General features: G+C 46.9%; 1 protein-coding gene across 1 annotated transcript in view; it reads right to left on the minus strand.

Moving 5' to 3' along the window:
- The window catches only part of CLIC3 (chloride intracellular channel 3), a 65,891-nt gene that overhangs the window by 10,726 nt on the left and 28,581 nt on the right, over window positions 1–26,584 (minus strand). Inside the window, exons 2-4 of the mRNA XM_030206042.1 lie at window positions 24,438–24,547; window positions 19,210–19,335; window positions 8,888–8,994 (exon numbers count right to left, since the gene is read on the minus strand). Of these exons, the coding sequence (XP_030061902.1) occupies window positions 8,888–8,994; window positions 19,210–19,335; window positions 24,438–24,547 (343 nt within the window). The remainder of the gene's footprint in view (window positions 1–8,887; window positions 8,995–19,209; window positions 19,336–24,437; window positions 24,548–26,584) is intronic.

The following is a 26,584-nucleotide window of genomic DNA, read 5'->3' on the forward strand; positions in this document are numbered from 1 at the left end:
CCTCTCTACAGAGCATATTCAAAAGCGCTGCGTATGCCTTGTAGCGCTATAGAAATGCTAAATAGTAGTAGTAGTAGTAATATAGTGGAATTAGAAAAGGTGCAGAGAAGGGCGACGAAATTATAAAGGGGATGGGACGACTTCCCTAAGAGGAAAGGCTAAAATGTCTCGGGCTCTTCAGCTTGGAGAAAAGGCGGCTGAGGGAAGATATGATAAAGGTCTATAAAATAATGAGTGGAGTTGAACGGGTAGATGTGAAGCGTCTGTTCACGCTTTCCAAAAATACTAGGACTAGGGGGCATGCGATGAAGCTACAATGTAGTAAATTTAAAATGAATCTGAGAAAGTTTTTCTTCACTCAACGTGTAATTAAACTCGGATATTTATAAATGACCTAGAGATGGGAGTAACTAGTGAGGTAATTAAATTTGCTGATGACACAAAGTTATTCAAAGTCGTTAAATCGCAGGAGGATTGTGAAAAATTACAAGAGGACCTTATGAGACTGGGAGACTGGGCATCTAAATGGCTGACGACGTTTAATGTGAGCAAGTGCAAAGTGATGCAGGTGGGAAAGAGGAACCCGAATTATAGCTATGTCATGCAAGGTTACATGTTAGGAGTCACGGACCAAGAAAGGGATCTAGGTGTCGTTGATGATACGTTGAAACCTTCTGCTCAGTGTGCTACTGCGGCTAAGAAAGCAAATAGAATGTTGGGTATTATTAGGAAAGGAATGGAAAACAAAAATCAGGATGTTATAATGCCTTTGTATCACTCCATGGTGTGACTGCACCTCGAATATTGTGTTCAATTCTGGTCGCCGTATCTCAAAAAAGATAAAGATTGTAAGCTCTTTGAGCAGGGACTGTCTTTCTTCTATGTTTGTGCAGCGCTGCGTATGCCTTGTAGCGCTATAGAAATGCTAAATAGTAGTAGTAGTAGTAATATAGTGGAATTAGAAAAGGTGCAGAGAAGGGCGACGAAAATTATAAAGGGGATGGGACGACTTCCCTAAGAGGAAAGGCTAAAATGTCTCGGGCTCTTCAGCTTGGAGAAAAGGCGGCTGAGGGAAGATATGATAAAGGTCTATAAAATAATGAGTGGAGTTGAACGGGTAGATGTGAAGCGTCTGTTCACGCTTTCCAAAAATACTAGGACTAGGGGGCATGCGATGAAGCTACAATGTAGTAAATTTAAAATGAATCTGAGAAAGTTTTTCTTCACTCAACGTGTAATTAAACTCTGGAATTCGTTGCCAGAGAATGTGGTAAAGGCGGCTAACTTAGCAGAGTTTAAAAAAGGTTTGGACGGCTTCCTAAAGGAAAAGTCCATAGACCGTTATTAAATGGACTTGGAGAAAATCCACTATTTCTGGGATAAGCAGTATAAAATGTTTTGTACTTTTTTGGGACCTTGCCAGGTATTTGTGATCTGGATTGGCAACTGTTGGAAACAGGATGCTGGGCTTGATGGACCTTTGGTCTTTCCCAGTATGGCAATACTTATGTACTTATGTAACAGGGGTGATATGATACAGATGTTCAAATATTTGAAAGGTATTAATCCGCAAACAAACCTTTTCCGTAGATGGGAAGGCGGTAGAACTAGAGGTCATGAAATGAGATTGAAGGGGGGCAGACATAAGAAAAATGTCAGGAAGGTTTTTTTTCACGGAGAGAGTGGTGGATACTTGGAATGCCCTCCTGCGGGAGGTGGTGGAGATGAAAATGGGAACATGCCCTGAAAATGGCAGATGCAAATCAAGGTCAGGTATACACATAAAGTAGCACATATGAGTTTATCTTGTTGGGCAGACTGGATGGACAGTACAGGTCTTTCGCTGCCGTCATCTACTATGTTACTATCCTGCTTATTTTCGAAAGAGAATGCCAGCCATCTTCTGACACAAATCGGGAGATGGCCGGCCATCTCTGAAGGCCGGCGAAATCGGCATAATCGAAAGCCGATTTTGGCCGGCCTCAACTGCAGTCCGTCGCGGAGCCGACCAAGCTTCAAGGGGGTGTGTCGGCAGGGTACAGAAGGCGGGACAGGGGCGTGGTACGAGATGGCCGGCTTCGCCCGATAATGGAAAAAAGAAAGCTGGCCCTGACGAGCATCTGGCCGACTTTACTTGGTCCCTTTTTTTTCAGGTCCAAGTCCCAAAAACGTGCCCGAACTGACCAGATGACCACCGGAGGGAATCGGGGATGACCTCCCCTGACTCCCCCAGTGGTCACTAACCCCCTCCCACCCTCAAAAAAACAACTTTAAAAACTTTTTTTGCCAGCCTCTATGTCAGTCTCAAATGTCATACCCAGTTCCCTGACAGCAGTATGCAGGTCCCTGGAGAAGTTTTTAGTGGGTGCAGTGCACTTCAGGCAGGTGGACCCAGGCCCATCCCCCCACTACCTGCTACACTTGTGGTGGTAAATGGAAGCCCTCCAAACCTCCCCAAAAACCCACTGTACCCACATGTAGGTGCCCCCCTTCACCCATAAGGGCTATGGTAATGGTGTAGAGTTGTGAGGAGTGGGTTTTGGGGGGATTTGGGGGGCTCAGCACACAAGGTAAGGGAGCTATGCACCTAGGAGCTATTTTAATGTTTTTGTTTTTTTTTTAATTTTTAGAAGTGCCCCCTAGGGTGCCCGGTTGGTGTCCTGGCATGTCAGGGGGATCAGTGCACTACAAATGCTGGCTCCTCCCATGACCAAATGCCTTGGATTTGGCCAGGTTTGAGATGGCCGGCCTCGGTTTCCATTATCGGCAAAAACCAAGGCTGGCTATCTCAAACCCGGCTATCTCTGACATTTGGCCGGCCCCAACCGTATTATCAAAATGAAAGGTGGCCGGCCATCTTGTTCGAAAATTCAGTTGGCCCCGCCACTTTGCGGCGCCGTCCTCAGAGATGGGCGCCCTTAGAGATGGCCGGCCCCGTTCGAAAATGCCCCTCTATGTTACTATATATGACTGTGCTCTGACTGATTGACTTAGAGGGGCATAATTGAACAGCGCCGGCCAAATAGCTGGCTGGCCATCTTCGGGGTCAGCGCCGTAAGTGGGCGGAGCCAACCGTATTTTCAAAAAAGATGGCCGGCCATCTTTTTCTTTGCTAATACGGTTGGGCCCGGCCAAATGTCAGAGTTCGCCGGGTTTGAGATGGCTGGCATCAGTTTTCGGCCATAATGGAAAATAATGCTGGCGTTCTCAAACCCGGCGAAATCCAAGGCATTTGGTTGTGGAAGGAGCCAGCATTTGTAGTTCACTGGCTCCCCTCACATGCGAGGATACTAACCGGGCACCCTAGGGGGCACTTCTAAAAATTAAAAAAAAAATAGCTCCCAGGTGCATAGCTCCCTTCCTTTTGTTGTTTAGCCCCCAAATATCTCCCAAAAACCACTCCCCACAACTCTACACCATTACCATAGCCCTAAGGGGCACCTACATGTGAGTATAGTGGGTTTTGGGTGGGTTTTGGAGGGCTCCCATTTACCACCACAAGTGTAACAGGTAGGGGGGGATGGACCTGGGTCCACCTGTCTGAAGTGCACTGCACCCACTAAAAACTGCTCCAGGGACCTGCATACTGCTATCATGGAGCGGGGTATGACATTTGAGGCTGGCAAAAAAATGTTGTTGTTTTTTTTTTTTGGGGTGGGAGGGGGTTGGTGACCACTGGGGGAGTAAGGGGAGGTCATCCTCGATTCCCTCTGGTGGTCATTTGGGTCAGTTGGGGCTTCTTTTTGAAGCCTGGTCGTGAAAAAAAAAGGGACCAAGTAAAGCCGGCGAAATGCTTGTCAAGCCTGTTTTTCTTTTTTTTTTCATTAAATACACAAAAACTGGGGATATATATATATATATATATAATATGGTTTCTCTAGAATTTTCCAATATCAAAGAAATAGAAACCTGTTAGCAGCAAACTCAATCTTAATCGTTGTCAAATCGAAAATGTTTGTTTTTTATTATTAATTATTAAAGCAGGCACAGGAAGAACTACCTCACATTACCTTTCACTCCTTATAACACAATTAAATAAATTACATAATTATAGTGAACAGTGCTCAGACACGGATCCACGAATAAAGCTGACAAGCTATACACTCGTTACCACACACAGCATCACTGCACCGTCAGCCCTCCCTTCCTACCAATAGCAAAGCCTGAAGTAACTAAAAGTTCAGTGTACTTAGCTCAGGGTGGCGAGGCACTCTATACTTGCAGCGGGTAACGGTGAGCAGCTCTATTCGTCCAAATCAAATGTCATTCATTTTTTAGTTCTTTTCTATGCTGTGAAATTTGGTGATTAAAAATAGTGTATACACTCATATACTTCTTCATTCTCTCTCACGCTTTTTTCATTATCAGGCGAAGCCGGCCATCTCGTGAGCACGCCCCTGTCCTGCCTTCACTACCCTACCGACATGCCCCCTTGATGTTTCGCCGGCTCCGCGATGGAAAGCAGTTGAACCCGGCCAAAATCGGCTTTCGATTATACCGATTTGGTCGGGTTCAGGAGATCGCCGGCCATCTGCCAATTTGTGTCAGAAGATGGCCGGCGATCACTTTCGAAAATGAGCTGGTTAGGTAGTTAGGTCTTTCCTATCTTAAGTGGCGTTCCTTTTCAATTTTATGTTTTTTCTTTTAATTATATTTTATCTGAAAACTGTTTTGATTTGTTCACAAGTAAGGCGATATAGTAAAATTTAATAAATGAAACAAAAAAAAAATCCCTGGTGGTTTAGTGGATGCCCCTAAACTTGGAGATGACCCATCAACACCTTTAAAAAAACATCTCTAGTGGTCTAATGGACCCCCCGATCTGCCTGAGTTCCCTCCCAAAATTTGCTGATGGTTTAGTGGATCCTGACCTTCTTCCAGCCCCCCTCTCTGTGTAGCTTTAAATCAGAGCGATGCATATTTGCTTCTGTCTTTATACTGTCATCTTTGAAAATGACGACGCCTGACCCTACCTTGTACATCCTGTAACACACCATGCAGGGTCAGTCTAAAAAATAATGGAATCGTTCACCCATAAACATTTTTGATATCTCAAAATCCCAATTAGGGGAAGGGGCAGCAGAAGGCTTGAGATCAGAAGCAAGAACCACAGCCTTACTCCATTCTTGAAACTATTCTATTCTCAGGTCTCTTATAGATCTCCTGGTAACTAGTTCAGGTCAGAAAACCAATGGGTCTCCCATAGGCAGCAGAATGGGGTGGACCACAGGGGCCGCGACCCCACCAATATTTTGCCCAGCATATTATCAGCAACTAAAGAGCCTGGGCTGCAAATGAATATTTGGCCCCTCCCGACAAAATGATGTTCCATTGCCCCTGGCATCCCTAGACAGCAAAGTTTGAGGTGGCAACAGGGGGGCAGACTAAGTATGGAGGGGGGGCAAGCCAAAGCAACATTTCTGTACATCATGCCCTCCACATCACAACCCCCTCCCCTCTCCACCCCATTTTTAAATTAGCAAAATAGGTCACCATGGTCGCCTATACATAAAGAAGCCCTCTCCCTCCAGCTAAATTCAGCTTCTAGGTTAAACCACCATTACAATTGATAGCATCATTCAATAAATTCTGTGTGGCATGAAGTCTGAATTCTCTAGAGGATTGGACAGAATCTTGATATAAACTCTACACCTCCAGTTCTGTATCACAAACTCCATGTTCCCCAACAATGGAGCTATCCCTCTTACAACATGCTACACAAAAAAATATTCAGATTGTGATCATCACCTCAGGAGCAGCAAACACTCCTTCCACTGCCAGTCAGATGGGTTTTGTTTGTGTGGTGACTCTACAGAATGTGGAGACCACATACTAGTCTTGAGTATTATTATTTTGGGTGCCAAGGGCTTGCTTTCAAATAGGGCCAGATACTTTTCCAAATAACGCAAACACCCTATAAAGACACATTCAAAACCTACACAGCAAACTTACTAAAGCATAAGATCCCTACTCCACCTATGAAATGACAGTGCTATAAATATTACACTGGGCCCTAGAGCACCAATATACCTACTACTGGGAAACTAAAACAAGTTGAACTGTTACAAATTCCTAAACAGACACCACATGATAGCAGAATTCTTCATCTCGTCACAAACCAGCACACACATAGATCCACACCACAGGGGACCACAAAAAATGTGTGCAATAAATGAACCGGAGACCCCCCTTCCCTCCAACCAAAAAGCCAGACTCTATAAGCAGGACAATACTTGTAAAAGAGAAAAAAAATCGCATTATTTCTTATATTCTGCTAAACAGAAAAACAGCAAAGATGTACATTTCTCAAAGTGGGCATATCCCAATCTTTAAAAAGTATTAAATATTTTTGCTTTTTTACCGTTGTTATCTGAGCTTTTTAATTATCTGATTGGGCTGGTCCCAGCAGGGCTGCCACGAGATGAAGCCGGGTCCGGGACAGGGCCGCCGCCACTGCCCCCCCCCCCCCCCCCCACTCAGGCCACTGCCGTCTCCCATCCTCTTACCTTTTTGCATCTGCTCCCCCCTTGGAGGAATCTTGCCCCCCTGCCCTCCCTCTTGGCAATCCTGGGTCCCAGTCTCTTTTCCATTTTCCTTGCATCAGTTTTCTCTCAAATTATGTTCCAGGTTTGCCTTTCCATTTTTTCTCTCTCCTCTTGTCTTCATTTCCTTCTCTACATCTGTCTGCCACTGTCTCTTTTCATGTTTTTCCCCCATTTTCTCTTCTCTGCATATATATCTGACCATTTGATTTTATCTTCATTCTCCCTTACATCTTTTCCCATCTCCTTCTTATCCCCTTTCCAATACTCCCATTGTCCCCCCTGTCCTTTCCATTCCTGTCACTCTTTCCTTCCCTTACTTCCAGGCTATTCATCTATCTCTCACCCTCTACCCCATCTCCTATTGCCTGCCTCTCTTTCACCATCATTTTAATCCCATTTCCACTCTCATTCAGCCCCTGCAGAGTCCCATCCCCTTCCCAATACTCCCATCCCTTTTCAATGCCTTTTATCCTCTCTCCTGTCTTCCAGGTCATTCACATTATGTCTCAACCTTTCTCCACACTTCCTCCTTCTCTCTTACCCCCCATTTCACTCATTTTACCAATCCATAAACACCCCCCCCCCCACCCATACCTACCAATTGCCAGGTATTCCCTATTCCCTCAAAATTCCTTGTCCATCTCTCCCATCCATAATTCCCTGCTCTTCCCCTCCCCCAAAAAGAGTTCTCCCACACAAACACCATGTTGCCCCCCCCCCCCCCCTCCAGACGCTGTGAGTGATGCTGACTCTGTAGCATCCACAACAGAAGATCTCAACTGGAAACTGATTCTTCTATGTGGAATACACAGCAATACCACTGAACCATCAGGCCGGCCAGACTATAGTTTGAGTTATCATTCTGGGTCTCAGCTCAGAAGTGAAACAAAGCAAATATGAGTGTGTTTAATTTCCATTCTCTTCAGTGTGCATATTAAATAGTGACTGGTTTTATACAGAAAAGGCATTAGGTAAAATACGTCAATGTAGCTTTTCAAAGAAGGCCTATTAACAATATTCTATCATTTCTATTATCAAAAGAGACATTCTCATTTTCTGACATGTATCCTTCCTGCCATGTCAAACAAGAGCTAGCCTTCAGCTAGATCACTCGTTTCTTTCTGAATTTACATATGGGAAGCAGGTGGACACCTGATGTGTCAGTTTTACCTATGGTTATATATCATATAGTCACAAGAAATCTGATGCGCTTCATATATTTCCACTCCATGACATTAAACAGTCTGGGGTAACACCATCATCGTCCCCGTCTTCTGCCCACAACCTCGGTGTCATCTTCGACTCCTCCCTCTCCTTCTCTGCGCATATCCAGCAGATAGCCAAGACCTGTCGCTTCTTCCTCTATAACATTAGCAAAATCCGCCCTTTCCTCTCTGAGCACACCACCCGAACTCTCATCCACTCTCTCGTTACCTCTCGTCTTGACTACTGCAACCTACTCCTCACTGGTCTCCCACTTAGCCACCTATCCCCCCTTCAGTCCATTCAGAACTCTGCTGCATGTCTTATCTTCCGCCTCGACCGATATACTCATATCACCCCTCTCCTCAAGTCACTTCATTGGCTTCCGATCAGGTACCGCATTCAGTTCAAGCTTCTGCTACTAACCTAAACATGTACTCGATCTGCAGCCCCTCCTTACCTCTCAACCCTCATCTCCACTTACGTTCCTACCCGTAACCTCCGCTCTCAAGACAAATCCCTCCTTTCAGTACCCTTCTCCACCACCGCCAACTCCAGGCTCCGCCCTTTCTGCCTCGCCTCACCCCACACGTGGAACAAACTCCCCGAGCCCATACGCCAGGCCCCCTCCCTGCCCATCTTCAAATCACTGCTTAAAGCCCACCTCTTCAATGTCGCCTTCGGCACCTAACCACCACACCTCTATCCAGGAAATCTAGACTGCCCCAACTTGACATTTCAACTGCCCCAACTTGACATTTCGTTCTTTAGATTGTAAGCTCCTTTGAGCAGGGACCGTCCTTCTTTGTTTAATTTGTACAGCGCTGCGTAACCCTAGTAGCGCTCTAGAAATGTTAAGTAGTAGTAGTAGTAGTAGTGGGTGTAGCTATCAACATGTTATTTTACCATTAACTAACCATTTTATGAAATGAGACCTAGTTACTAATAACTGGAGTTAACAGTCAAATTACACATATTAACAGTAGCTGACACTGATAACTTCCCCCCTCAGACTGATAGATTCTGTGCCTATTTTCAGCAAGTGAACTGTGGCTTTAAAACCAGGACACAACCAAAAGTGATGAATAAATAATTCAAGCATGGAGCCTGGACCTAGACTGCCCCAGCTTTACACTTACTGTCATCCTGGTTTGGGAAGGGATTCTTGATGTAGGCTGAGAATTTGTGGAAGATGTCATTGCCAGCTGTGTATGATTCCTTGCACCTGGGAGCCAGGTATGGGAAACTGAAAGACAAATGGATGATACTTTAGTGCATAGGAACCAGTTCTATGTTTGCCACTGGCTGAGCACCCCACTATTGAGCAAACTCCCTCACTGTGCCTAGGGATGGGTAATTTGTATTGTGTTTGGCACCCCTAATCAACTTGAAATGATAGAGCCTATGTTTTGGTTCTGTAGTTTCTCACACCCATGGAGTCCTTCAGTCCCTCTCTGCACACCAAGGAGCGTTCATAAGTTAGCCACAAACAAGTCAATATTCAGCTGGCGGTGATCAGTATTTTTTAAAGTACTGACTGCCGCAGGCAGAATTAGGCCTAGATATTAAATTTTGGGCCATGTCTAGATACCAGCATTGAATATCCAGGGACACGCAGGCATGTGCTGACCACCAGGTCTTATGTGGGTCCTGGCTGATATATAGACAGGACTCGCCTAAGATACTTATGCAGGCCCCACTTGAAAATTGACCAGGACCCACATAATGGAAGCAAGCGCCCTTAACCACCACCTCCCTCCTCCTTGATCTGGATCTCTCCTCCCTCCCAACCCTGATTACAGGAAGATTCCAATCGAGCCACCCTCACCCCCTTAGGTCCCCTGGGCCTATCTTGTAGATTCCTAGTGGTCTAGGAGGGCTCTATGGGCAGGAGGGATGCCTACTCACTTCTGCCCATCACAGCTCGGTCTCAAAATGGCCATCTCTAGTGGCCTCCTCATGGACCTAGCAATGCAGGACAGCTGCTAGAGGTTTCAATAGCCTTTTTGAAGCCAGAGCTAAGACAGGCAGGAGCAAATGGACATTGCTCCTGCTTGTAGGACCTCTTAGACCACCAGAGATATACCAGATAGGCTCTGAAGGACCTACAGGGGTGGTGAGGGCTTGGTTGGGGTCTTCCTGTTGTCAGGGGTGGGAGGGAAGGGCACCAGAAACCCTTATGTCACTATCAAGAAGTTAACCAGACACTGGCCAATATTCAGACTAGTGCCTGGTTAGCTCAGCAGCTAAAGTTAGGCCAGCCTTTTTGGAGTCCTTCCTTTAGCTGCTGAATTAACCGGTTAATATTATGAATATTGATGCTAACTGGTTAAGTACTGGCTTCGCCTAAGTTCCACCTACGGACTGCCCCAGCACTAACTGGACAGTGAAGGGGTGGTTGGTGCTAATATTCGGCAGCATTGTCTAGCTAAGTGTTGCTGAATGTCAGTGGTTTGGCAGGCACAAGCAATTTAAGTGGGCAAGAGGCTCTTCTGCCCAGTAAAATCACTTTGAATATTGACCAGAGTGTGTTTGAATGATCTTAACTACAGGTCACCAAAAGTTAAATACAAGCTTTTTCATCAATTAAAATGATTAAAGACCTTTAATAAAAGATCCCCTTCTAGCACAGGACCTAGAAAAAAAAATAATGGTCTAAATGAAATGGAGGGCATCAGACTGACATTAGGGGGTACAACCAGGACCACCATGCTACAGCCCAAAGTTGAAGGAGGCCCAGCTTGCTGAAAGGTTTGGGAAGAGGAACAGACAAACAGCAGCTACAGTCAAAGCAGAATAATAGATCCTGAGTCACACAAACTCAAAGGGGTGTGGGAAACTTGGATTCAGCTCACATCTATTCAGTAATAGCTCAAGGTGAATTCCATTCAGAACATGTTTTTGCCCACATATCAAATAACCAATTTACCTGGCTAAAAATATTTTAGAAATTGCCCTCATTAGGTATATACATATATCCTTGTGTGTGTATTTGTAATGTGAAAGAAAGTTTCATATATATATGATGCCCAATTATGCATTGTTACTGGAGGAGGATATATGATGGAAGGGTAAATGGAAAGAGATATATGAAGGAGGATGAGAATTTGGGACTGCACAAGTAGATGGATTGGGTCCAGGATTGGTAGTGGCAAGGAAGGGGGAGTATCAGAGATGGTGGGGTGGAGGAAGAGAGGTATGTGGATAAGGAGGAGAAATTGGAATCATGAGCAGCATGGAGAGGAAACAGAATTGAGATCAGACTGCTTTTTTATTTCTGCCTTCGTCCCTAATACCAGCCCTGATCACTGCAGGTACCAGCAAAGTCTTGGTGCACAAAAGACTGAAACTCTTGCATTTGATGGGGGTCCCATTTTGTCTTCTCCTTTGCACTGTGTTCACACGCTATGGAGATACAGGTGTAACATCATGAGAGACTCAGCAGGTTAAATCTGCCTGAATTTCTCACTGCTGTTCCCTATAGGTCATGCTAGTGTCAGTGCCCTCACTCCGAGTTATAACAATTTCAATATAGTTGTAGATTGTAAATATACTTATCCAACACAACTATGCAAATATTAATTTGTTTATTCAACTGCTTTTCAAGTCATATACATATCTTTGTCACAAGACTAGAACTCTCAAGTGTGTCTTACTTACTCACTCAACACACATTCTCACCTATCTGTTCATCACTTATCCAGATTTCTCTCAAATAATTTATTCAATTATACACTCATTAATCAATCTCGGGGTTGTATCAAGCCACTATGAACAATTTAAAATCACTTTTATACTCCTAAACCCCACCAAACATAGGATAGATGTGAAATCGCTGCCATTGTTGTCTCTAGTGATAGCGTTATTGTTTCTCCTTATTAGTTCATGCCCATATCAACTACATAATAATCCTGAAATTGGTGTAGGTATGATGACTCACAAAGTACACTCGAACATGTATATACCAAGTCCAAGATTGGATTCATATATGTCCTCGTTCGCTGGTCACCAATCACAGCTCTTGGAAAGATCAACCCATCAACAAACTTATATGATTCTTATCATTTCATAAGTGTCCCATATCGCTTCTCTTGATATTAACGACCCTACACTGTGCTGTGTTTCACTCTACATGAGCATCATCAGGGGTTTCTGGTCGCTCCTACCGAGCGTTATCAGACATCTGTGTAGTTGAAATATAATTGTTATACAACCTCTGTCAGTCATGAACACATACCTGCTTATAAAACACGTTTGAGAGTTCTAGTCTTGTGACAAAGATATGTATATGACTTGAAAAGCAGTTGAATAAACAAATTAATATTTGCATAGTTGTGTTGGATAAGTGTAATAGGGAGAAGCCAGCTATCCAATAGGAGAGAGGTGCCTGCATTTTAATCCAGCAGTGTTCCATTCTGTACCTCCTTCACCTGTCAGGAAAGGCTCCAGCTAATCTATAGAAAGCTCCAGTATAGGAAAGCTCTGGAACTTATAGTTTAGAAGGTGTTGGAAGTTGGTAAAAGCCTGGGAGGGCCTTACCATGTTAGGAGAGGAGGTTATGGTGTCAGAGGAGCCATTCCCTCTGAGTATTTAAGCCCACTCCCTGCTATCCCACTTTGTCTTAGGTTCATCTCCCGCCTCTGACCTTGCAACTACAGCGAGATGTGGATTTGAATGAATGGTTAATTTTAGTCTAGAATATTTAAAGAAAAATAACCCTCATTTAGTAGTAGAAAATGTTGAGACTGACTTTCTGTTATCAGCCTTTACCCTGACCCCAGAAAGGACCCCAAGCTACTACTTACTACTACTTAACATTTCTAAAGCGCTACTAGGGTTACGCAGCGCTGTACAGTTTAACAAAGAAGGACAGTCCCTGCTCAAAGGAGCTTACAATCTAAAGGACGAAATGTCAAGGTGGACAGTCTAGATTTCCTGAATAGAGGTATAATGGTTAGGTGCCGAAGGCGACATTGAAGAGGTGGGCTTTGAGCAAGGATTTGAAGATGGACAGGCTTGGCGTATGGGCTCAGGGAGTTTATTCCAAGCATAGGGTGAGGCAAGGCAGAAAGGGCGGAGCCTGGAGTTGGCGGTGGTGGAGAAGGGTGCTGAGAGGAGGGATTTGTCCTGTGAGCGGAGGTTTCGGGTAGGAACGTAAGGGGAGATGATTGCTATGTAGATTGATTGCTTTTGGGGGGTTTGAAAGACCAAAGTTCAATGAACAGTATGGGCTGTTCATTGATCACACTTAGGTAATCTAATACTACAAAACTGAAAAGCAGCCAAACCCAATCTCAAAGGGTCATGTGTGATGAATATCCTATATAATAATTCTCACCTCCAACGTTCTGAGGCTACCTGGAACAATGGAAAACTCAAAAGTGGAGTAGATCATCCCACTGATTGGCTGCGACTCGGATGACATCAGCAGCCCGACCCAGCCAGCAGCAAACAACGACTCAGGCAGGGAGAGGAGTACTCCTCCCCCTGCCTAGGAATCACACCAGACCGGCTGAACCTCCCGAAACACACGTGCACACTAACCGCCCTCCCTCTACTCTGAAACTCCAGATTTGCACTGTCGGAGAGGGAGGGCAGCGAGACGGCAAGCGAGATGGTGCGCCGACTGTCCCATGTCGAGGAGGCAGGTGAGGGATCACAGCGACGGTAGCAGGAAAACTCGCAAGACCCCCCCCAACAGACGACCCTCCTGCCGCAAAACCAACGTTGGCCACCCCCCCCCCAAGCAACACAGACCACCCACAAAGCCCACGAACCCCCTCAAAGCCCAAAGCGTCGCTCGCTGCACCTCCCCCCCAGGAGTCCTCCCCAAAGCAACAGAGCATGCCCCCCCCCCCAAACACAAACAGAAGATTGTAAGAAGCAAAATGGCAAAGCAAACAGCAAGCAGGCATTGGCTGAACACTCTGAAGCCGCACCTCCTCTAGCCTTAACGTCAGGCTAGAGGAGGAGCAGCATCAGAGTGTACAGCCAATGCCTGCTGGCTGCCTGCGGTGCCGTCTTGCTTCTTAAAGTCTTCTGTTTCTGATACGGCAGGTCAGTTGGGAGGGGGGCGTACAGAGAGGCAGCAGCAACGACATGGGTGGGGGGGAACGGTGACGGACAATGGGTGGGCGGGGCAAGAGGAAAAACGCGGGGAGGCTAAAAGAGGGAGGGCCAAAAAAAACGCAGGGTGGCTGGACGGGGGGGAGGGGGGACAGGAGAGAGAGGAAAATCGCTGGGTGGCTGGCAGGGGAGACAGGATAATCACTGGGTGGCTGGAGGGGGAACAAGGGACTCAGGAAAATTACTGGATGGCTAGACGGGGGCAAGCGGAGACAGGACAATCATTGGGTGGCTGGAGGAGGGGCAGAAAAGAAAGAACAAAAGCAAGATGACTAAAGGGGGGGCAGGGAATACAGAACACTCACTGGGAGCCTGGAGGGGGAGCAGGGGACAGAGGACACTCACTGGGTGGCTGCAGGGGGGCAAGGGACAGAGGACACATGCTGGTTGGCAGGAGGGGGGACAAGGTTCAGGAGGGGGGGGAAGAGAAACCTCAAAACAAAGGGGAGGGGGTCCAGAGACATGAGAGGGGGGAGAGGGAAGGACACTCACTGTCTCACATAAACACTCACAAACACTCATTCTCACATACACCCACTCACACAGACACAGTCGCACCCACCCTCGCTCTCTCACACACACACACTTGCACATTCACTCTCTCTCTCGCTCACACAGTCACTCTCACAGACACTCTCTCGAACATACACACTCAGTGGAAAACCTTGCTAGCGCCCGTTTCATTAAAACCAGAAACGGGCCTTTTTTACTAGTACAACAATAAATGACAAATGGGAAATACCCTCAGAAATCAAGGTCACTGCCAAGGTCTGACCATCAAGACACTGATATCTATATAAGATTTATGTGCCTGTGATCTTATTTCTTTCATGGGGTATATTTTCCCATATCTTGTCAATAGAATTGATTCACAATGAAACCATTACTTCCAAACATTGCTGAGTACAAAAAACTCTCCAAGCAGCAGCATTACTTAAATAAACAAACTTAGCTGTCTCATTGCTGGCTTAATACCCCACACTCCAACTGGTGACTTTCAACGGGGCCCTGATCATTTCGCCCACTTCAGGGCTTCGTCAGGAACCACTCAACTTAAGCATAATTGTTGGGGTATGAATTTCTAGCTGTCCAAACTTCTTGGAGACCAGATATGGGAAAATATACCCCATGAAAGAGATAAGATCACAGGCACATAAATCTTATATAGATATCAGTGTCTTGATGGTCAGACCTTGATAGTGACCTTGGTTTCTGAGGGTATTTCCCATTTGTCATTTATTGTTGTATATTCATCACACATGACCCTTTGAGATTGGGTTTGGCTGTTTTTCAGTTTTGTAGTAGGGGATTTGAAAGACCCTAGGCACCAGAAAAATCTCTAAAGATTAATCATGCCTAATGAACAATGTCTCTTTCTGACTCCTACATAGGCGGTCGGTGGCCCAACTGTTTGGGGAGGCTAAAGGGGGCGGGGTTAGGGGTGGGGGCCAGGGGCGGGGCTTACATCCATAATTGTCTGACAACACACAGAAAATAAGTAAAAATAAAATAATCACAATTAATACCTTTTATTAAATTTAGATATTAGATATTGTGATATCCCCCTTCTCACTCAGGGTGACCTGGTTCTCAATATGCAAATCATATGCAGATTAATGTGCTACCCCTTCTCACTCAGGGTGACCTGGTTTCCACTCAGCACATTAAGCAGGTCTCACCAACTGCATATTTCTCAGGCAACTCTTTATTCCAGCCCCTGGGCACACTTCTTCTAGCTTAACACTTTATGCTTTCATAGATCTTCACATTGAGCCTCCCCACACAGATACATGGGTTCAGTACTACACCAATACTTTGGGGACTCTCAACCCCAGGCTTTGCAGCCTGCTTCTCTCAGTACTTTAGACCCACAGTCTCCCCTTCTTCGGATACACAGTCCCTCATTGAACACACAGTTCTAGACACACAGTCTTTTCTTCTTCGGACACACAGTCCCTCATTGAACACACAGTTCTAGACACACAGTCTTTTCTTATTCGGACACACAGTCCCTCCACTGAACACACAGTTCCTATAAGTACTGAGGACACACAGTCAAACACTAATGCTTTAGGGACTTCTTACCCCAGGACTTTCAGCCTGCTGATCTCCTTTGGACACCCAGTCCACCCCAAGTCCATAAGGTTAGCCAGTATCTTTCAGGGGCCCTTTCTTCTTCTGCTGCTAGCTCACTTCCCTTCCTTTCACAACTCAGGTGGGGTATAAAGTGGTTAATTAGCTACATAGGACCCAGCCCATAACCACCTGCACCTGTGGACCTCCCAGGGCTCTCCCCGGTCCTAGTGACCTCCATCTTCTTCTAGCGCCCTCTAGTGGCCTACCCCGTATAGGACACCCTCTTACTTATCACAATATGTATCATATGTCAAAGAATAAAGTGGTTGCTCAAAGCATATACTAACCACAATCGCTCAACTGCAAAACACTATGCACAACTTTGTGCAAAAACACACTCATAACCTTACTGTACCATAAATATTACACTGGGCAGACCTAATACACCAATATACCACCATACGGAAAATGCAGACCGTCAACAATATGACACAAGGGATCATAATATCACACCCTTTTAGGGTGGATAGTGTCCACAATGAGCTCCTTTTATTAACAACCATATGTAGATCCTTCAAGAGGTCATGATTTAGGCTCTACACCCTTTCTGATGTTTTGGTGCCACCTCAGGCCAACCATCTGTAGCCCTCTCCCTATCCTTCCTCAAGTTTCAGTATCTGCCCTCAAAGTGTTCCGAACCAGCCCTTACAGTCAGCAGTTTTCCCTCCATCCATATCCAGCATTTCTCCTCACTCCCCTCCCCTCCATCCATGTGCATCTACTTCCTGTCTTCCCTTCCCTCCATCTACATCCAGCATTTCTCCTCTCTCTCTTCCCCTCCATCCGTGTGCATCTACTTCCTGTCTTCCCTTCCCTCCATCCACATCCAGCATTTCTCCTCTCTCTCTTACCCTCCATCCGTGTGCATCTCCTTCCTAAGTTGTCTTTCCTTCCCTCCATTCTTGTCCAACATTTCTTCTCTCTTCCCTACCCTCCACTCCATCCATGTCCAGCATTTCTCCTCTCTTCCCTCCCCTCCATCCATGTACATCTCTTTCCTGACTTCCCTCCCCTCCATCCATCCATCCATCCATCCATCCAGCAACTCTCCATTCTCCCCTGCCCTCTCCTCCATCCACCCATATCCAGCAAATGTCCTCTCTCCCCTGCCCCATCCATTCATCCATCCATGTTCATCAATTCTCCTCTCTCCCCTGCCCTGCCCTCCCCTCAATCCATGTCTAGGAACTCTCCATTCTCCCCTGCCCTCTCCTCCATCCACCCATATACATTCCTCCCCTCCCCTACCCGCGTGCATTTAACCTTTTTATTTTCAGTGGCAGCAACGTCAGTAAAGAAGAAAGCACCATGCAGCTGTTCATCTCCAGATATCAGACTTTAATAGAACAGGGCGTGGCGTCGGTGGGACGGGCTGTGCAGACAGGTCTAGATGTTCCCTGATACTGCCCGACTTGCTGTGTTCTTGGGCTGAGGCTGTTACTCAAGTCCAGCCCACAGCTATCTGTCTCTCCTGCGTGTTACACACTGTAATGTGAGTAGAGGTGTGGTAGCCCTTTTAGTCCACTCAGTTAGCCAGTGCCAATCATATTACACTGTAATATGATACTAACGCTGTCCCTTTTTGTGGCCTGCACAACAGCTGATGCTGTTTCCGGCTTCAGTGCCGAATTCTGTACAGCAAATGCAGATGCAAATTTTGTATTGCACAGTTGCACAGAATTCCTCCCAGGCGTAACACACTTCAATACATTTTCTTAAGTATCTTCGTCTTTTCTGCTCATTAGACGTCTCCTCCCCCTGGACTTTCTCCCTTGTATCTGCTCCCAGACCAATCCGTCACTCTCCCCATTCAAGATTGCTCAGTCTTGAGCCCCTTTCCCGCTATTGTAAAGACTTTCGTCCCGCGGCTGCTTCAGTGCAGGAATCTTTCCCAAACACTAGCTCTTCTCTCACCTGAAGGACTGTCTCGGGCGCGCCTATAGCTTCTCCCTTCCCTCACACAGTGTCTCGTCCGCCTTCTGCGATGATGTATTTCCTGTTTCCGTGAGGGCGGAGCGGGACACTGTGAGAGAAGGGAAAAGCTAGAGAGGCGCGCTCGCAGTGTTTTCTTCTTTTCTGCCCTCGCCACTCCCTCTTATACAGGGCGCCTATGGACTCCTAAGTTCCAAAGTGACTAATTTATAGTTAAGAAAGTATCATTTGTTATAGTCCTGAAATAGACCATCTGTATTTTCTTTCACCCCTATCTTTGTATTTTGTTATCCATGAACAGAATGGATTTGTACATTAGTGTAGGAAAAACCTACAGAGTTAGCAATGTCCCTGATGGTTGTTCCTCCTTGTTAACAAAGTATGCAGTTCTAACATAAAAAGAATGGTTTCACTGACCATTTGTAGATTTGGATTTATTTATAGAATGGTAATTCAACAGAGGTCCCTTCATATATGCCTGAAGCAGCAGCCTAACTGAAAGAATCAGCCAGTTCAAACCTTCACAGGTAGGCACTTGTTAGAGGAGCAAAGATTCAAGAAGGATCAGGGACAAGAGACAAGAAAAGAACTAAAACAGTTGCTGCCTTGTTTTAGTGGACAGGAATGGGGAACCTGTACACCCCTTCAAAATCCTAAAGGAAAGGAGCAGGAGGTCAGTTTGTGGCATCTGCTACAACAACCAGAGGACCTTTTCCATCTATGCAGGGCTGAAGGATATACTAATTTACTATTTATTATCTATTAGAGCCACCTGCCAACATGAGGAGTTGGGGAAACTGTAAGCAAATAATAAATAAGCACTGATATATTTTTAATATCTGTCAATATGAACAGCAGATAATCTAAACTGTGTGCTTGAAAGACCCTCACCTACCTGGTGAGTAGGTTTAACCATCTAAGGGAATTAAAGTAACCATTACTTGTATTTTCATCTATGTCTGGAGAGAGGAGGAAAGAACTGTAAATAGTTACTACTTAATCAGTGCCCATTTGCCTAAATTATTTAAAAGACAGTAAAGTTTAGTTCCAAACAGAGGAGACTGTGTGGAATGGATTTCTGACTCAGTCTAGTGCTACTTGCTGTGGCCTCCCAGGATAAATCCTGGTCCCGCCCCTGTCCCAAACCAACAAATTTGATGTGTGCCCCTTCCACCCAGCTTCCAGGGCTTATACCAGACAGTTGCCTAGGTGTGCAGACAAGGGGGTTACATAAGACTCTAGGACCCTGTGATCTCAGAACACTTACTCAGGAGGTGCAAGTGCCTCCTCCAAGAATTCTTCTATTTTGTTGGTGTCCGTTTTCACCTCGCCATTGTAGAGCAAAAATGGAGGCTGGGACCCTGGCGCTAGGTTTTTCAGTATCTCTGGAGCTCTGCAATACAATAAAAATTAATTTACAGGTCAAAGAAACTAATTAAACCAAGAGTACTGACAATTTTGTTAAATAACAACAATTTGAATAGAGCGATATCCTCCAAGTGGTCAAACTGAGATACATGCCTGTAGTGTGGACATGAATAACTGGGTATGGATATATGTGTCACTTTAGTGTGTCATTTGGTTTGTCCCCATTCTTTTGTATCAGCATTTAACAGAAAATACCAGTTCTGAAATTGTCCCAAGAACAGAAAAAATTGGATGGACCAATTGATCTTTTCATCCTGTTCTCTACCATGTCACCATGATGCATTCAGGTCCCCTTTCTCCTTCTTGTGGAATAATTAGTTTTCACTGCTTCTGAAAAACCTTCAACATATGCCCACCATTATAAATCTAATACAACAGGGTTGCCACTGCACTGATCCTCATCAGAATCCCATGTAGGCACTGTCCTGATAAAATGTGAAGATTTTTTAAACCAATTTTTTTCAGTGCATTCAAATTTGTCTCATGCATATTAATTGTGGATACCCTGCAAACCTGACTGGCTGGGTGTGTCCCAAGGATTTTATTTTCCATCTTTTCCCATGTAATTCTTTGGTAAATAAAAATACTGGTACTGGGGTGAGATACCATTGGACAAAATGCCTCTTTTGATCTCTATGATAATGGATCATCTCTTAATATGCTGCATGTTATCCCCACGGAATCCATATGTGCCCCCCAGGTGCGTAATCCCAAGATGTGCACACAACTTAATTGGCTAACAAGCCCTGAATGAACAATAATTGTCTGCAAATAATTATTGATGTTAATTGGCACCAATTAGGATTTGCACATGCATCGAGCTGCATTCTATTCTATAATGCTTGGCACCAAAATTCCATGGTGTGCAACTAAAAAAGGGAGTGTGGCCATGGGAGGGGCATGGGCGACCAAACAGGAGAGCGTAGAGGCTGACAAAAGGATGAATCCAACACTGGAGATGTAATGGAGAAATACTTTATTGGTGCAAATATAGAGGGACCCAACATGGTCTGTGTTTTGGCGTGTCACAATGCCTACATCAGGGGTCAAACCAATAATTCATCGGCAACAGCCTATGTACAAGAAACAGCAAATGTCCAGTCACAGAACTGTAAATACAGTCAGGCTGACTGAAAGATATACACAATTAGACTGGCACTGAAAGACTCTGTGGAGTCTGCTCATATACAGGCTGGATTTGTCCTTTTGTCAGCCTCTACTCTCTCCTGTTTGGTCTTCCCGACGTAGAGGCTCTCCCTGCTTTTGTTTTGACTAGGGGCGTGGGCGAGCCAGGGGTGTTCCAAAATGTTGCATGCGTTGTTACAGACTAATGGTTGCCAGCTGATGTAACTGGTTTCAGCAGGCATGTCTGAAGCTCAGATTTATGGCGTGGGAATTGGCACTAAGCACAATTCTATAAAGGATGCACACCCTTTATAGTATCTCGCTTAGCGCCGATCTTTTCTGGCATCCATTTTTGAGCGCCATTTATAGAATCCAGCCCTATATGTTCCACCTCTGCTTACACCCTATACTGTCTATTAAGTGTTTTAATGTGCATTGTTTTGGCACTGTAAGTATACAAGCTATAATGTGCACAGTTATTTGAATATTTTTACTGCTGTAATTGTTTATTGCCTATATGTCTTGTTATTCTTGCTGTACATCACCTTGGGTTAATTTCTTCAAAAATCATGGGCGCAGTTCGGGGGGGGGGGGGGCAAGAGGGGCCATTGCCACCCCAAACTCAGGGCCGGCACAATGCTGCAGGCAGCTCTTCTTCCTGCCCTCAGCTCCCAGACAGCCCTTCTCTTCGTTCCTTCCTGTCCCAACCTCCCCCGCATTTAAACCTTATATTTTTAGTCGCAGCGACGGCAGTGAAGAAAACAGCACAGCAATTGGGCTCGCCTCCAGCCTTTCCCTTCCCTCACAGACAGTGTTCCGCCTTCCTATGATAACGTATTTCCTGTTTCCGCGAGGGTGGGACCCTGTCTGTGAGGGAAGGGAAAGGCTGGAGGCGAGCCTGCTGTGCTGTTTTATTTATTTATTTATTTGTTGCATATGTATCCCACATTTTCCCACCTATTTGCAGGCTCAATGTGGCTTACATAGTACCGTAAAGGCGTTCGCCAAGTCCGGTAGAGGAACAAATACAATGTGATGTTAGGGTCGAATAAGGTAGGTATGTTTCAAGCACATTAGGGGTCGAAGAAAGGGAGGGTTATATAATGTCCAATACGATCTTTGGTTTTGCTGTGTTGCAGAGTTTAGGCATTTATGTTGGGTCAGTAGGATACGCCTTTCTAAACAAGTAGGTTTTTACTGATTTCCTGAAGTTTAGATGGTCATAGATTCAGTGCCGTAGCGAGGGCTAATGGCACCCGGGGCGGGTCGCCGCTGCGCACCCCCCCCCCCCCCCCGGGTGCAGAACGGCACGACCCCCCCCCCTGCAGCGCACCCCCCCGGACCGCATTCTTACCTGTGGGAGGGCCGATCTGCCCCGAGTGCACATCATTCAGAGCTGCGTCGGACCCGCTGGTTCCCTGCTCTCTCTGCCCCGGAACAGGAAGTAACCTGTTCCGGGGCAGAGAGAGCAGGGAACCAGCGGGGCCGGTACCCCCCGAGCACGTGCACCCGGGGCGGACCGCCCCTCCCGCCCCCCCCCTTCCTACGCCACTGCGTAGATTGTTTTCACAGCTTTTGGCAGAGCGTTCCATAGTTGTGTGCTTATATAGGAGAAGTTGGACGCATAGGTTGCTTTGTATTTGAGTCCTTTGTAGTTAGGGTAGTGGAGATTCAGGTATGTTCATAATGATCCGGTTCTATGTCTGATTGGTAGATCTATGAGGTCAGTCATGTATCCTGGGACTTCACCATAGATAATCTTGTGGACCAAGGTGCAGATTTTGAAGGTGATGCGTTCTTTGATTGGGAGCCAATGCAGTTTTTCTCGGAGGGGTTTGGCACTTTCGAATCGTGTTTTACCGAATACTAGCCTGGCTGCTGTGTTTTGCGCTCTCTGGAGTTTCTTTGTGAATTGTTCTTTGCATCCCGCATAAATTCCATTGCAGTAGTCTGCATGGCTTAGTACCATTGATTGTATTAGGTTACGGAATATTTCCCTCGGGAAGAAAGGTTTTACACCTTTGAGTTTCCACATTGAGTGAAACATTTTCTTTATAGTGGAGTTTACTTGGTTCTCAAGTGTAAAAATGCGGTCGATTGTAACACCGAGTATTTTGAGGCTATCTGAAGTAGGGAGGGTGAGGTCTGGAGTGTTTATGGTTGTGGGTATGCAATTATTGTGTTGGGATGAGAGGATAAGGCAGTGTGTTTTTTCCGTGTTCAATGTTTTCTTCACTGTCATTGCTGCAACTGAAAATAAAAGGTTTAAACGGGGTGGGGGGCAGGAAGGAATGGAGAGGAAGGCTGTTGGGGAGCTGAGGGAGGGCAGGTGGGGCTGGGTTGGAACTGAAGAAGACTGAAAAGGGGGAGCTGGGGAAGTCACTAGACATGGATGGGAGGGGAGGGTGGGGGGGCAAAGGAAAATTGCTGGACATAGATAGGGGGAGGGCAGAGGAGAATCGCTGGACATGGATGGCTACTAAAGACTAGAATTTTTTCCAAGCTATCTCTTTTGCTAACTTCTTTACCCTACCCCCTTGGGCTGGGCTTTACTCTGATTTCTTCATCAGGCTGTTAATACCAGCTCTGTCTCCTTAGGCCCCGATGCTCAGAAGCAATTGCGGGTGCTAGAGGTCATTAACGCCGGACTAGCACCTGTATTTGGTAGCGCAGAATGCTCAGAGGGCTGTACCATGGGGAACAAATAGAATTAAAATGAGGTAATTTCCTATACCCCCCCCCCCCCCCCATGCTCAGAAAACAGCACAGTTAACTATGGCGCCCTTACCACTGGAAACCCTATGCCATGGTTGTCACTCATAGGCTATGTCCACTGCCGAGGACTTGGGCTCCAGCTGGAGATTGGTGCAGCCTCCGCCTCAAATGCTAGAGCTAACCAGCAGCTGCTCTACACCCTCCCTAAGCTTCCTTCGCTCCCATGTCTACAATATAGCTTGTGTCCCATGGGTGGGAGGGAAATTGTCGAACTAGAGTGGAGAAGAGAGGAGGGACTGGATCCATCCACTGCCAGGCATCATTTCAAAATGCATTTGAGAGAGAGAGAGTTCTAGCAGCTATAATTCTGATTGGCCGCCGCATAGAGGGCTGGGGCAGTGGCGTTCCTAGGGGGGTTGACACCCGGGGCGGATCGCTGATGCACCCCGCCCCCCGGGTGCAGCACCCCCCCAGAACAGCGCGATGCCCCCCCGGCGAAAGAACCCCCCCCCCCCCCCGGGTGCACGCCGCTGGGGGGGGGGGTTCCGCGCACCTGCCGGCTCTTCGTTTTCATGCTCCCTCTGCCCCGGAACAGGAAGTAACCTGTTCCGGGGCAAAGGGAGCATGAAAACGAAGAGCCGACAGGCGCGTGGCACCCCCCCAGCGGCGTGCACCCGGGGCGGACCGCCCCCACCGCCCCCCCTTGGTACGCCACTGGGCTGGGGTCAGAACGTTCTGCAGCAGGGGATTTATAGCAAGCTGCAGCAGCCGTAGGTAAGCCTTGGGAAGGTCAGTGAAGAACCACAAGTGCCTCTGCACAGGTCTTGTGTGCATGTGTTGGGCAAGTCCCTCCCCCCCTTACTTCCCAATGCTCAGTGCTAAGATGCATAAAATTTGCATACATTAGAGCTGAGCATTGGGAAGTTCTTTTTTGGTGGTGTAATGGTGGTATTTTCTGGCACCGTTTTGTACAGTGCCAGAATTTTGAGCATCTACCCCTTAGTGACCCCCAGAAAATCCTCCCACCTCCAGCCCTCTGCTAGAGCCCATTTTCGAGGGGGCTCACACTAACAAATAAATACATAAGCTCCTGACAAATGGAAAACAACTGGAGCTTGGTTCCATAAATCTGTCCTGATCTCCAATTGCTTTCCACACAGCCTGTGGTTACAACTGCAGTTAATGGTGGTTGTGCCAGTAATTGCTCATGACATGCCCATCTCTTACCTCTTCATGTCTACTGTGGTTAGAGTGAAGGGTGCACCCTTGAGCATCAGCATCATAAACAGTCGTTGGCAGAAGGGGCAGTTGCCAATGCTCTCCCCATCATCACTGGCCTGTAGAAAAGTAGAAGGATGAATAAATAGTGCAGTACAAACACATTCTGTTTTTTTACTAGCTGTACACACTCTCTCTCTCTCTATATATATATACTAGCTGTTAAGCCTGTTAAAACTCCCTCCCTCCCAGCTCCAAGGCCCCATTCCCTCCCCCCTCCCTTCCCAGCTGCAAGGCCCCCCGCCCTCCCTCCTTCCCTGCCCTCCCTCCTTCCCTGCCAGCTCCAAGGCCCTCTGTCCCTCCCTCCCAGCTCCAAGGCCCCCCTCCTCCCAGCTCCAAGGCTCCCCTCCGTCCCTCCCTCCCAGCTCCAAGGCCCCCATCCCTCCCCCCTCCCCTCCTCCCAGCTCCAAGGCCCCCCGCCCTCCCTCCCAGTTCCAAGGCCTCATTCCCTCCCAGCTCCAAGGGCCCCCCTCCATCCCTCCCAGCCAGCTCCAAGGCCCCCCTCCCCCCTCTGTCCATCCCTCCCAGCTCCAAGGCCCCCCTCCTTCTGATCTCCCATGTCCAGCATCCTCCCTCCTTCCCTGCCAGCTCCAAGGCCCTCTGTCCCTCCCTACCAGCTGCAAGCCCCCTCCCCTCCCCCTCCCAGCTCCAAGGCCCCCACCCTCCCTCCCAGTTCCAAGGTCCCTCCTTCCTCCCAGCTCCAAGGCCCCCCTCCTTCTGAGACCTCCCATGTCCAGCATTTCTCCTGCCCTCCCCTCCCTCCCCCCAAGGTCACCGCTCCCCCCCCCCCCCCCCCGGGGTCGCCGCCACCGCCCCCCTCCACCAGGGCCAGGCCCTCTCTTCTCCATTGAACTTACAGTGCCGAAACCACAGCAGGCAGATCAGCTCCCGTAGGCCTTCCTTCCCTGCCTGTGTCCCGCCCTCGTGTGATGTAACGTCGGTGAGGGCGGGACACAGGCAGGGAAGGAAGGCCGACGGGAGCTGATCTGCCTGCTGCGGTTTTGGCGCTGTAAGTTCAATGGAGAAGAGAGGGCCCGGCCTGGGTGGAGGGGGGCCGGCGGCGACCACGGGGGGGAGGGAGCGGTAGCGGCGACTTGGGGGGGGGCAGTAGTGACCTCTGCGGTTCCCTCCCTCCCCTTCCGTGTGGTGCACTCCTCTGCGCAGTTTCCCTCTCTGTTCCGTCATCACGTCTTGATGCGGGGGCGGGACCGAGAGGGAAGTCTCTACTGCGCATTTGCAGGTGAGTCGGTCACTTGCCTTTTATATATTTGATGTATTACTTGAGCTCTGATGTTAACTTCTGTGATAGTCTGAGCAAGCATAGAGCCTTCACAAACACAGCCAGACTATGACTTAAAAGTGATTTAAAAAAATCTTCCATTGTGTGGTTCAAAAAGAAAAACATATAGCAGGCTGTTAGCTCAGGAGTATATTTAAAGTAGTTTGGGGTTCAATAGCAAACAAAATAGAGAGCTTGGATTCTACCAGGCCACAGAAGAATTTATTTATTTGCTTGCTTCATTTGTATCCCACATTTTCCCACCTATTTGCAGGCTCAATGTGGCTTACATGGTACCGCAATGGTGTACACAGAGTTTGCAACATAAAAGCTTTTCCTACCTCATGGCTACCCCTTTGGTCCTAAATGTATTTCTTATGGGTGTACTCTGGAGGTCTGCTTCTTCCTGCTCTGGGTCTGTCTGCCTTTCCCCAGCCCTGGGCTTTTATTTTCTTTGGCTACACCAGGCTCTCCTGGCTGAGCTTCCCAGGCCTAGGCTTCTTAAGGTGGCCTTATGAGGCACTGTATTTAAGAGAGACCGGTATCTTCATATACACTCCATCACACTCTCACCATACCACTATTAAGGATCTTCTGGGACTATACCATATTTTCTTGAATTCTGAGGCCACTTTTGTCCGCATCACTTCCGCTTTGAGGTTGTCCCATGCATTTTCTGCTTTTCTTTTTCTACTATGTATGGGACCATGGAAAGTAAGATTATAAGACTCACTAAGGACTAAAGAATACAAAGTGCATGACAAAACCTGATGACCCCTGAAAACATAAGCACTTTTAATTCGACCTATGGTAATAT

Source organism: Microcaecilia unicolor, chromosome 6 (genome assembly GCF_901765095.1).
Source record: "Microcaecilia unicolor chromosome 6, aMicUni1.1, whole genome shotgun sequence".
NCBI classification, from domain to species: domain Eukaryota; kingdom Metazoa; phylum Chordata; class Amphibia; order Gymnophiona; family Siphonopidae; genus Microcaecilia; species Microcaecilia unicolor.